General features: G+C 39.5%; 2 protein-coding genes across 2 annotated transcripts in view; both read right to left on the reverse strand.

The window, feature by feature from the left end:
- The window catches only part of LOC107282193 (serine-rich adhesin for platelets), a gene marked incomplete at its 3' end in the record, with an annotated part of 37,778 nt that extends 25,676 nt beyond the window's left edge, over positions 1 to 12,102 (reverse strand). Inside the window, exons 1-2 of the mRNA XM_029282982.1 lie at positions 11,362 to 12,102; positions 10,729 to 10,839 (exon numbers count right to left, since the gene is read on the reverse strand). Coding sequence (XP_029138815.1) covers positions 10,729 to 10,839; positions 11,362 to 12,052 — 802 coding nt within the window. The remainder of the gene's footprint in view (positions 1 to 10,728; positions 10,840 to 11,361) is intronic.
- A 1-nt stretch (position 12,103) lies between these two features.
- Positions 12,104 to 12,892, reverse strand: LOC107282194 (cell wall protein DAN4-like; the record flags this gene model as incomplete). Its single annotated transcript, XM_015809947.1, has 1 exon — positions 12,104 to 12,892. A coding segment is annotated over exon 1 (654 nt), but the record flags the coding sequence as incomplete, so codon positions are not given.
- Between the last annotated feature and the right edge of the window lie 11 nt (positions 12,893 to 12,903).

A 12,903-nucleotide genomic window follows, 5' to 3' on the forward strand; every position in this document is an offset into this window, starting at 1 on the left:
ACCTGGGCAGCTTGCACGTTAGGCAGCTATATTAACCTCTAGGCCACAAGTTCTCCTCACATCTGTCAGCTGAAACCAGGGAGGATACATAGTAAGTGTCTAATAGAGCACCTGGTCTACTGTTATGATTACTTTTGCCTTTGAGCCCCAATCTAGGAGCATTTTGCAGGCTCAAGTTGCTACTGCAAAAAACTATTTCTGTAAATTTAGATTTTGCTGACAGAGTTAAAGGGAGACTAGTATAGCTATTTCGAGCTATTTGGCTCTCATCAGCTAGCCATACCCAGGTTATTTATTTATATTTATATTTATATATATATATCATCAAAGTGTAACAACCAGTATCAATTACAAATAGTTCTTAACTTATGACCGCACTTAGGACCAGAACTTCTACTGCTAATTGAGGCATTTGTTAAATGAGTTGCACCCACTTTTATGACCTTCTCCGCTGCAATCATTAAGTGAATCAATGTGGTTAAGTGAATCACATAGTTATTAAGCAAATCTGGCTTCCCCCATTGATTTTGCTTGATTCTGCTTGTCAGAAATCAGATAAGAAGGGCACAAATGATGATCACTGCAACCATCATAAATACATCCCAGTTGCCAAGTACCCAAATTTTGATAATGTGTCTCGGGGGGGGGGGCAACGCGACAGTTATAAATCACTTTTTCAGAGTCATTGTAATTTTGAATGATCACTAATTGAATGGTCGTAAGTCAAGGACTATCTTTACAACAGCATAATTTCCTGCTGATTTTTTTTAATAGGTGAAAAAGAAGCATGTTAAGCTCTTTAACAGGATTTATACATTTAATTATGATACAGACTTGTAACCTCACCCATCTCCAAAACATAAATGTGCTCCAAATTGCCCCCCTACTGACTTAAAAAATGTCCTCAAGTCACTACAACCTTAGAGCTCCTGAAAACCTGCTTTTCTTTCTCTTTTTTTTAATAGTGCACTGTTCACCTTTTAAAAGGAAGCTGACCACAGTGAGTTATTCCCCAGGTTTATGGCAACATCTACTGCATAATTTGGGGGCCTAGACTAGAGCTGTATCCAGATCCAAAAGACCTTGGTTGTGGTCTCCAAAGGCCTCCAGAAAGATAACTGAATCTTTATGGGAACAGGAAGTGGAAACAACTAAATAAATAAGCTATATAATAATTATGAAATAAATTAACACAATTATTAAATCAGTTGTTTATTTAAATATTAAACAGATTAGTTAATTATGCCATTCTTAAATAAGTTGCTGGAATAATCTTAGCTACTTTTAATTTCAGTTAGCTTAAAGGTGAATGAAATGGAATGAAATCCAGATTACCTTTAATATAGTAAGTTTGGGATTGCCAGCTCCAGGCATATCACTCTGTAGTCAAAAACTGTCCATCCAGAAACTTAACTCTGCATTGACTAAGTAAGGCAATGCTTCTCAACTTAGGCAACTTTAAGATGTGTGGACTTCAACTTCCAGAATTTCCCTGACTAGGGAATTCTGGGAGTTGGAGTCCACACATTTTAAAGTTGCTAAGGTTGAGAAACACTAGAACAGGGGTAGGCAACCTTGGCTCTTTTATGACTCATGGACTTCAACTCCCAGAATTCCTGAGCCAGCATGGCTCAGCTTGGAAACTCTCCCTTTCCCCTCAGCATGGCTGGCTCAGGAATTCTAGGAGTTGAAGTCCACAAATCATAAAAGAGCCAAGGTTGCCTACCCCTGCACTAGAACGTGGAATGTGGAATCACTTCCTTTTTCTGCCTTAAGCCCCTGGGGATACGTTTCACAGAATATCCTTGAGTCAGTTATAAGAAATGGGGCAGAAATGTCTCATTCTCCCTTTGCAACATCATCCTGTAGAGCTTGCCAGCAAAAGTATAGTTGTGGAATTTGCAGCTACAAGGTGTGGTGGTCAAGGGATCAGGTAAATTCTTTTACGGTAATCAAACAAGTGTGTTAGTCATGGAGCTTCATCTTTGTAATCTGCCTGTGAAATTCTTACCTGGCTGACTGTCACCCAACAGGGGAGGACCCATATGTGTATGCATGTGTTGAAAAGTCAAGATAGCAATTGTTCACCACACAATCACAGTCCCATCCCTGTTTCTTATATGTGGTATGTGAAATGCTCTCTGTATAAAAATGGGGCAGGGTGTCAGTCGCATAGTTGTGGCCACCATCTTGATTGTTTTAAAGACACCTCCCCAGGGTTGCCTCTGTTGATCCAAACAGAAATTTTGAATAAAAAGGATAGGCCTCTTTGATTTACAAATCTGTTTTTGTTTTTTTTTAAGAAAGCAGAATGAAGATGCCTGTCACTCAATATACTGGCTTTCAAAATAGGCATCATTCAACACGTTTTGTCTTAAAACATCTGCTTTTGCTATATAGATTGGATACTTTTTTATAGACCAAATTAAGAACTACCTAGTAAAAATGCAAACTTAAGAATTCTCAAATAGAAAGGTTCTGTTTAGATTTATTGGATAAGTGGACTCTTGGCCAGTCCAGATATCTCTATTTTCCATATTTTATGCTAGCAAACTGGAAATCAAAGATTTGGAATATCTTTTTTAAAAAATATTTCCTTGGGTAGGCCCAAAACAGGCCAGATGCAGCATTGCATAGTCAAAACAGATGGAGCTTGTATTGAAATACTTTTTTTTAACCTTCCAGCCTGTTAGAACAAACACTCTCTCTCTCTCTCTCTCTCTCTCTCTCTCTCTCTCTCTCTCTCTCTCTCTCTCACACACACACACACACACACACACACACACACACACAGAGTAAGGGGGGCTGGTTTTTTTCAATAAGCTTTTGACTCCTTATGCCTATCTGCACAAGTCCCTGCACTTTTCTTGGTAAGGTTTTCGGAAGTGATTTGCAGTTGCTGGCTTCCTTGGCCACTGGCCCAAGGTCACCCAACTAGCTTCATGCCCATGGTGGGACTAGAACTCAAAATGTCCCAGTTAATTAGCGATTAAATAAGGCTTGATGCCTTAACCAGTACATCGAACTGGCTTTTTTAGTAGTGTCTTTAGTCCTAACTAATTGTTCTCAACATCCATCAAAAATAGATTTGATCTGCTTTGAATTTTTTACTTTTGTACGTATGCTTTATTGTACACGGCCCAGAATTTTTGAACTGGGGCAGAGTACAAACAATGGAAAATGAAAAATCGGTAAATTAATAGCTCTTCTTGTTCAACATTTAGACCAGCATTTTACAGGTAGTCCTCAACTTACAACCACAATTGAGCGCAAAATTTATGTCGTGGTGAGAAATTTGTTAAGTGAGTTTTACCACATTTTACGACTTTTCTTGCCACATTTGTTAAGTGAAGTTGTTAAATTAGTAACACAGTTGCTAAGTGAATCTGGCTTCCCCGTTGTCTTTGCTTGTTAAAAGGTGATCATATGACCCCCCAGGACACTGCAACTGTCATAAATATGAACCAGCTGTCAAGCATCCAAATGTAAATCACATGACCATGGGGATGCTGCCACGGTCATAAGTCTGAAAAATGGTAATAAGTCACTTTTTTCAGTGCCATTGTAATTCAAACAGTCATTAAATGAACTGTTGTAAGTCGAGGACTACCTGTACAAGGGAGATGGCCCACTATGGAAACACATTTAAAGGGAAGACCATGACTTCTTTTGCCCCAATATCTAATATTCAGAGATAGGTTTTCACTGGATGAGTAAGTGCTCTTTAACCTCTTCCTTTTAACCCACGACATGGTCTGATGGCCCATGATGAAATGACTTTGTGGAAGTTAAACTAAGATAAATAGCTGGAGGATTCAGAAATTATCCATTTCTAAGTATAATGGAAAGATATGACCATATGCATATGAGTTACTTTCATGTGAGATGAGGGACTATACAAATATGATAGATAAATCAGTCCTGTTTCCTTCATTCTAATTTCCCTCACCCCTTCATATCTCCCCATATGTACAGGTTATAACATGTAAATTATATAAAATTCTCTCTAGCCTTATATCTCTAAGAAATAGTAACCTTGAATTTTGAATTGTCAATGCTTTCTATTTAAAAAGGGAAAACAGTTTGCAGTATCTTGATCAGCAATTTGCAACCACCACTAATGTAGATGAAAAGTCTCTAGATATTAACTGTCAGTATTAACTCCAATAAACCAACTTGAGAGACCTTTGATTTGGTTTTGTCTTTTACAATATATCCATTCCTAAATACAACCAAATTGTATTTTAAGCAATTAAAGCACAAGGTACAGCAGTGAGCTGTATATGCCAGGATGCTATCTGCATTTTCTGGCAAATCCAACTCCTGCAACATCTGCAAGATATTTTTTTTCTAAGAATTGCACTTACCCAAGAGACAAAAAATGACCAAGAAAATGCCCATTTCCTGGAAACTGCCCGTTGTAAAACAGATCACAAAAGCAAAGTTCTTCTTCTCTGGCATCCAAACTGTAATATTTCCTCTGTCTCTCCTCTAACTTGCTAGAAAGGATAGTTGTAATTGCTACATCAAGTATCACGTCTATTGCCATTTCTTGCTGGGTTGGTCCAATTTTTGTAGTAGGACAGTGGAAAGAGGACACACCTCTCTGTCATTACACAAGCTCCTTAGAATTGTTCATTTCACGCCCTTGATAAGAGGAACTTTAAGAAAAATATCTTTTGGAAAGGTCATCATAGCATCAAAGGCTACGATAAACTAATATAAATAATCAATTCAATACCCATTGCAAGTAGTTTCTCCCATGAAACTACTGGCCAAAGGCAGGTAGTTCTCAACTTACGACCACAACTGAGGCCCAAATTTATGTTGCTAAGTGAGAAATTTGTTAAGTAAGTTTTGCCCCATTTTAAAACTTTACTTGCCACATTTATTAAGTGAATCACTGCGGTAGTTAACTTAGTAACACAGTTGTTAAGTGAATCTGATTTCTCCATAGACTTTGCTTATCAGAAGATCACAAAAGGGGATCACATGACCCCGGGACATTGCAACCGTCATAAATGTGAGTCAGTTGTCAAGCATCCGAATGTAAATCACGTGACCACAGGAATGCTGCAACAGTCATAAGCGTGAAAAATGGTCATAAGTCACTTTTTTCAGTGCCATTGTAACTTCGAACGGTCACTAAATGAACTGTTGTAAGTCAATGGGAACAGCTCTTTGCAATCATGTTTTGTCTAACTTCTACAAAGCTTTTCAGATCTGGGTTGGATGGAATGTTTTGATGCCTCCATCTGTAGAAACACCAAGTTCAAGAGCAGTCTATCTTTGAAAAAAGATGGGGGAAGAAATTGCCTTGAAGCCAAAAGTTATGTTTTTGCAACTATCTCCAGAATTATCATACGAATTGGCATTCTCCACTAATTATAGGTGTACCACAGGTGGAACTTTATTATTTATTATTAATTACTATTATTAGTTATTATGTGCCACCCATTTCTCTATCAAGCAACTCTGGAAGTAACTTTGAAATAATCTAGGTGAAATGCAGGGTAAGCCAGCAAAAATTTGTCCTTAATTCTTGTCTTAAATTATAAATATAACAGAAACCTTTTAAATGTGTGGCTATTTTGAAAAAGGTTTTTTTTTCTAGTATAGTGGGACTCGTATCCTTTGAGAGTGATTGATGGGATTGATTCAAAATGATTAAGGTTGACCAAATCTGGCTTGCAAAATATCCAGATGATCCCTAAATTGCAAGAAAGATAACTAGATAAAAGAGCTCTTTGCTGTATCTAATATTTGGATTTCTGCAGCCTAGATCTGATAGTCATAGAATTGGATATAAATGATGTTTACTAATATTACTTACAGCACCAAAAATGAAGTAACAAGAGAAACTTACTTTCTGGACCATATAAGAATAAACGTGAATTGTAAAGTAAAAACTAAATACAGTGATGCTTCCGTAGTATCTGCCAAAAAAGCCAACACAGGGCTAGGCTGCATTAACAGAGGGATAGAATCAAGATCACATGAAGTGTTAATACCACTTTACAATGCCTTGGTAAGGCCACACTTAAAATACTGCATCCAGTTTTGGTCACCACGATGTAAAAAGATGTTGAGACTCTAGAAAGAGTACAGAGAAGAGCAACAAAGATGATTAGGGGACTAGAGGCTAAAGCATATAAGGAACGGTTGCTGGAACTGGGTATGTCTAGTTTAATGAAGAGAAGGACGAGGGGGGACACGATAGCAGCGTTCCAATATCTCAGGGGTTGCCACAAAGAAGAGGGAGTCAAGATATTCTCCAAAGCGCCTGAAGGCAGGACAAGAAGCAACGGATGGAAACTAACTAAAGAGAGAAGCAACTTAGAACTAAGGAGAAACTTCCTTACAGAACAATTCATCAGTGGAACAACCTGCCTCCAGAAGCTCCAACACTGGAAGTTTTTAAGAAGAGACTGGACAGCCATTTGTCTGAAATGGTATAGGGTTTCCTGCCTGAGCAGGGGGGTTGGACTAGATGACCTCCAAGGTCCCTTCCAATATTATTATTATTATTATTATTATTATTATTATTATTATTATTATTATTACTATTATTAACTAGAGGTTAGCATAACATGCAAATTCAGCCAAAGATTCCCTGTTCAAATGTCCCTACACTCCTTTTTCAGGTGGGATTTTACTGTTCGTTTTTTTAAATCGCCTAATTTACTACGAATGTACATATACATGGATTTGTATCTGCAGAAAGATGTGATTCCAAATTCAATGATCAGGCAAAAAGTGCCACTGAATTCAGAGAGAATTACTTACAAGTCAATGTATATATTATTGCAAGGTAAAGCTTCACTTCTTCTGATCTACTATATCCTATGGCTATTGGTTTATATGCACTTACCTGTGTAGACATTTAAGAACATTAAGAACAAGATTTTTTTAATTTCTTTAGTTTATCTTATCCTAATTTAATTTCATTGCTTAATATCCCACCAGCATTTGAATTTTATTAAATTCAGAAGATTTGCTCACCTCTAAGTGACTCTGGATTTGGTTAAAGCACCTGTTAATACTGCTTGAATGATAATACAGCTGAGTGAGCAGCAAATTCATTCTTCTCTAAGCTTAAGCTGAAACTTATCTCCCGCAATCGCACACACCCCTCTGCTGGATCTAACTGAGAACCACCACCTACAGCCAGTGTAGTGAATTAGTCAACAACCTGAAATCTGAATTCTCTGCACGCATCAAATGGGAACTTCCTAATAGTTCAACTATCATAATAGATCTAGTCATCAATCTTTCAAATACCCAGTATAAGTGTTCCTGCGTCAATCATGGACAGCCAAACAATAGAGTCATGGCTTATGTGTGGTATGCACGGTAAAAATAAATGTATTTGTAGAATTAAAGGGGGAAGAAGGAAAGAGGAATGTTACTACTATATATTGAAACCAGCTGAGTATCATGTGAACAAAAGAAGAGAAAACTAACAATGTTGGCTGGTTATTTTTAGTCTCCCTGCTTCTTGACCAAGTCTGTTGCCCCCAAAGAATCTTAATATGTATTTTCCAGATCACAGGAGCAAAAAAACAGAACTTTGTGTTTGGGTGACATTTTTGGAAATTCTTTAAAATTTATTTTAATAATATTTTTCACTAAATGTATCTGAGTTCATTTTATGATACTTCAATCTAGACTATCCCACTCCCATTGGATCTATGGGGCAGATAATATATTGTATTGTTTAGGGTTCATTTGTAGCGTGAATTATCAGACTAAAATTCCAAATTGAAACTTTTGCACAACTTGGATAAGCATATCCACTTTTTCCCTGAACAGCTGCCCAATCCCATCTTTCAGACTTTGTTTAATCTCTTACTACTCTTTATTTCTGGCAAGATTGCAGTACAGCCCCCTCATTTCCACATCTTTTTCAGAAGCTGTCGATCTGTTAGTGGTCTGTGAATCATGTTTAATTTCATCTCAAGCAGGTAGTGGGGAGAGTATTAGTCCTACAAGGTAGACCAGACTAAGAAAGCAATGACACTTATGTCAGTATTTATATACTGTTTATATGCTTATATGATATTTATATGCTTATAGTAAGATCTATAATAACAGAATATATTGAGCTGGTGAATGCTCCAACACTGGAAGTTTTTAAGAAGAGACTGGACAGCCGTTTGTCTGAAATGATGTAGGGTTCCTGCCTGGGCAGGGGGTTGGACTCGATGACCTCCAAGGTCCCTTCCAACTTTATTATTATTATAATCTTGCACATCTGAATGTGCTTTCCCCTCCCTCCTTTTATCTCCATGTGAATTAGGGAGAAGAAAAAAGCCAATACAATCCTAGGCTGTGTTAACAGAGGGACAGAATCAAGATCATGTTAAGTATTAGTACCGCTTTATAAAGCCTTGGTAAGGCCACACTTGGAATACTGCATCCAGTTTTGGTCACCACAATATAAAAATGATGTTGAGACTCTGGAAAGAGTGCAGAATGGAGCAACAAATATGATTAGGGGCCTGGAAGCTAAAACATATCACGAACAGTTGCAGGAATTGGGTAAGTTTAGTCTAGTGAAAAGAAGGACTAGGGGCTGACATGATAGCAGTGTTCCAATATCTAAGGGACTGCCACAAAGAAGAGGGGGTCAACCTATTTTCCAAAGCAGCAGAAGGCAAGGCAAGAAACAATGGATGGAAACTAAATGAGGAGGGGAGCAAGAACTAAGGAGAAATTTCCTAACAGTGAGAACAATTAACCACTGGAACAGGCTTGCCTTCAGAAGTTGTGATTGCTCCATCACTGGAGACGTTTAAGAAGGGACTAGACAGTCACTTGTCTGAAACGGTATAGTCCTCCATAATTTTTAAAAGTGGTAAGGAGTTATGAGAGAAAAAAGTAAAAAAAAAAAGAAAGAAAGAAACACTCATTTAATTTTAGACAATCCCAGATTGTGTTTGGTAACATGTCTCAGGTTTAGACTATAAATACTAGAACACTAGATGGCAGTACTATAAAGAGAAACAGACATTTCTGCTGCCATCCAGAGGTTATTCCAATCACTGTCGCCCATAGTTGATAACCAACCAACAAAAATATTGCTCATTATGTGCCCCAAAGTGGAATCAACAGAATTAATCAACAAAAACTAGTAACAGTAAAAATTACATCACAGCAATAAAAGCCGTATACAACACGATATATTTACAGTCACTATAAAAATAGCCTTATACCATAAAGAGTTGCTAGTTGATCAAATGGTCTTAAAAATCAAATAAATAATCAAATAAATACCTAAAACCCTGCACCTAAACCTGACAACTAACTTGGCTAATTACAATGCTGTATCCCTTGCCTTTTAACTTTACTGTCTTTCTCAACTACCATTAGCAGTACTTTTGTCTCTTTAATTTGTCTCTTTAATTAAATCAGTAAATTTTCAAGTCCATCTGAAATACATGCAAAGATGTCTAGAGTTAGAGTAGGAGAAGGGAACAAAAGGATCTAATTGGGGATCAAGGTACTGAAATGAATACAAACAAGATGGAGGCACATTTGAAAAAAGTCCCTGTCCGGGTCATGTTCTGTAATCATGCCAAGACAGGACTGTGGCAATTAATAGAAATGGCTAACCTCAGTTCTTTAATTACAATAATATTAACAATTTTACTCCTCCTATGCCTGAAGAGAAAAGTTTTCAATCAGTGTGTCAAGTCCTCCCCGGGCTCGACATTCAAAGAGGGGGAAGGTGGCAGGTCAGCACGTTGAAGGTCGGACACAGTGTGTGCTACGTGTTCTACCATATGCCAGCAAAATATGGACACTAACCTCACAATCGATACAAAAGCTACGAGTGGCGCAGAGAGCCATGGAAAGATACATGCTCAGTATCACAAGACAAGACAGAAAGACCTGCACATGGATTAGAGAACAAACGAAAATACACAATGCCACCGAAAGAGTAAAAGAATGGAAATGGAAATGGGCTGGTCACATAGCAAGAAGAACTGGTGCCAGGTGGACCAAGGCAGTCATAGAATGGATCCCACTTGATAAAAAGCGTCCACAAAAGAGACCTAAAACAAGCTGGATTGATGACATCAGCAAGTATTGTGGGCCCAATTGGCAAAAGAAAGCTTAAGACTGTATTGGTTGGAAACATGCGGAACAGGCCTTCATCCTGCAAACAACAGCTACAATGAATATTAAGAGTTTAATTTGGGTTCTGACTCCCACAGGTGAAATGTAGGCTGACCCATTTAACCGAATAGATACAATTATCTATTTGGGGGGGGGGGAATCACAAAGTAAAAGCAGACTTAACATCTTAACCTATTTTCATGCTACTTTACAGGGTCCTCAAATGCTATAAAAACAGGTGGCTCTCCCTGGAATGTGGTGCTGATACATTTTCTATCTCTCCCCCAATTTTAGCTCAAAGTTCCACAAGCAAGCAACAATGTGTATATAAAATTTTGGTAACCACAGTTGGGGCCAGCAACTCAATCCTTATGCAAAGCAGTTTCTAAGTGAAACAGTGAATATATTTATGATCTTATTTCAGTTTTCCTTTGCTTACAGACCAGCGAAGATTGCAAATGCAAGGATTGGTAGTAAAGTTACATTTTCATCACCATTGTTAACTGTGAATGATCACTAAATGAGGACTACTTATATTTAACATTGGTTATTTTAAACCATTTGCAACTGGCTTAATTCCAAAAATATAAAATTCAGGTAACTTACCAAGTATATTGGTAGTTTCCACTGTGTGAAAAGAGACCAGGGATGGCAGAGATGATTGAGAGATTGTCTTTCGGTACTCAGCCCCTTCTTGACTAACTGTGACAGGATGTACTATATCGCCGAATAAAAGAATAAAAAACTTAAGAAAACTATTCCAAACATTCCTACTGTGTAAAATATCAAATATACCCATGCTCTTCTAAAAAATAATTTTGGACTTTTTAATTGTACACACATACAAACAAAGGATAGACTTAAAGCAACCCAAACTTTGATAACAAATACGAATATAAAATATTGGGAAACAACATTTTTAATATTAAAATAATTAGGATCAGAACAAAAGAATCTATTGCCATAAAAACAATTAAATGAAATGACAGTGGCTATTGATTTATGGTACATTTACAAAATCAGAAAAACTACGTTCAACTTTCCCCAAAACATAAATTACGAAGAAAAGACAGCAAAGGACGGCTCAAACTAGCCAGCTCAAAGGACGGCTCAAACTAGCCGGCTCAAAGGACGGCTCAAACTAGCTTTGCCTATAAGGAACACATGAACATCACTTCTGCAAAAAATATAGGATCAACACACATACAAGGCAAATAAAATTGAAGAATGAAGTATTACCTGCTCCAGTGACAGAAGATGGGAACATTATTGATTTTTCAGATGTAACAGTCATTTCTTTAATTCTACTCTCAGTAATCGAAGAGAAACTATCTGTAACAGAAAAAATATGGAATGTGGAAAACATTGCTGTAGAGCCAGAAGGTGGGTGTTGAGTTGTTATCTCCTGTGGTGAGGTTCCTTTTGGCAGCATGGCAGAAGAGTGGGCGTGGGAAAGACTGGTTTGTTCCTCAGCAGAGGTTAGCTCAGTCATGCCAACAGCAGCGGTCGTGGTGACAATAGAGGCTACCGACTCTGCGGAGGACATGGTTTCTGGGACTGCAGTGCTTGAGCGTGCCGAATGGAGCGAAGAGGTGGTACCTTCTTTAGCTGGGGTGGATTCTGCATGAATAGAAGAACTCCTGCCATGGGATGCAATGGTGGTCTCCGAGGGAGACGATGGCGGCAAGGTCCGAGCCGGAGAGGATACAGTCGGCATGGAAAGAGACCTGGCCACGGGAGACTCGGATGCTGGGGATACTGTTTTGCTCACTTCTGCTGAGGTCAGTTCAGCCTTAATGGGAGAAACCTTGCTGATGATTGGCGTGGTTTGACCTTCAAGAGACGTGAAGCCAGTCTCCACAGTGGAAGGCAGCCTCATCGGGGTGGATCCGGTCACCTCCAGAGTCGAGGTTCTCAGCTGCGGAGCCATAGGAGATGTTGCCGAAGAGAGGAAAGGGCTGGTCCCCTCAGCTGCTGTTGATTCGACCTTGGCTGGAGGACTGGCGGACCGGAAGGAGACGGTGCTTTCTTCGCTAAGGGCAATGTAAGAGTGGTAAGAGGAAGGGGAAGAAGTTGGTGTGGAAACGGTGGTGCCTTGAGCAGAGCTCACCTCCGGTTTCGTTGTGGAAGAGCCAGAAGGCGGGGGTTGAGTTCTGCTCTCCTGTGGTGAGGTTCCTTTCGGCTGCATGGCAGAAGAGTGGGCGAGGGAGGGACTGGTTTGTTCCAGGGTGGAGGTTAGCTCAGTCATGCCAACAGCAGTGGTTGTGGTGACAATAGGGGCCACCGACTCTGCGGAGGACATGGTTTCTGGGACTGCAGTGCTTGAGTGTGCCGAATGGAGCGAAGAGGTGGTGCTTCCTTCTGTTGGGGTGGACTCTGCATGAATAGAAGAACTCGTGCCGTGGGATGCAATGGTGGTCTCCGAGGGAGACGATGGCGGCGAGGTCCGAGCCGGAGAGGATACAGTCTGCATGGAAAGAGACGTGGCCAGGGGAGACTCGGATGCTGGTGAAGCTGTTGTGGTCACTTCTGCTGAGGTCAGCTCAGCCTTCGTGGGAGAAACCTTGCTGAAGGTTGGCGTGGTTTGATTTTCAAGAGACGTGAAGCCAGTCTCCACAGTGGAATGCGGCCTCATCGGGGTGGATCCGGTCACCTCAATAGTCGAGGTTCTCAGCTGAGCAGCAATAGGAGATGTTGCCGAAGAGAGGGAAGGGCTGGTCCCCTCAGCTGCTGTTGATTCGACCCTGGCTGGAGGACTGGCAGACCGGAAGGAGACGGTGG

Source organism: Protobothrops mucrosquamatus, unplaced genomic scaffold (genome assembly GCF_001527695.2).
Source record: "Protobothrops mucrosquamatus isolate PMUCROS unplaced genomic scaffold, P.Mucros_1.0 scaffold6, whole genome shotgun sequence".
Classification (NCBI taxonomy): domain Eukaryota; kingdom Metazoa; phylum Chordata; class Lepidosauria; order Squamata; family Viperidae; genus Protobothrops; species Protobothrops mucrosquamatus.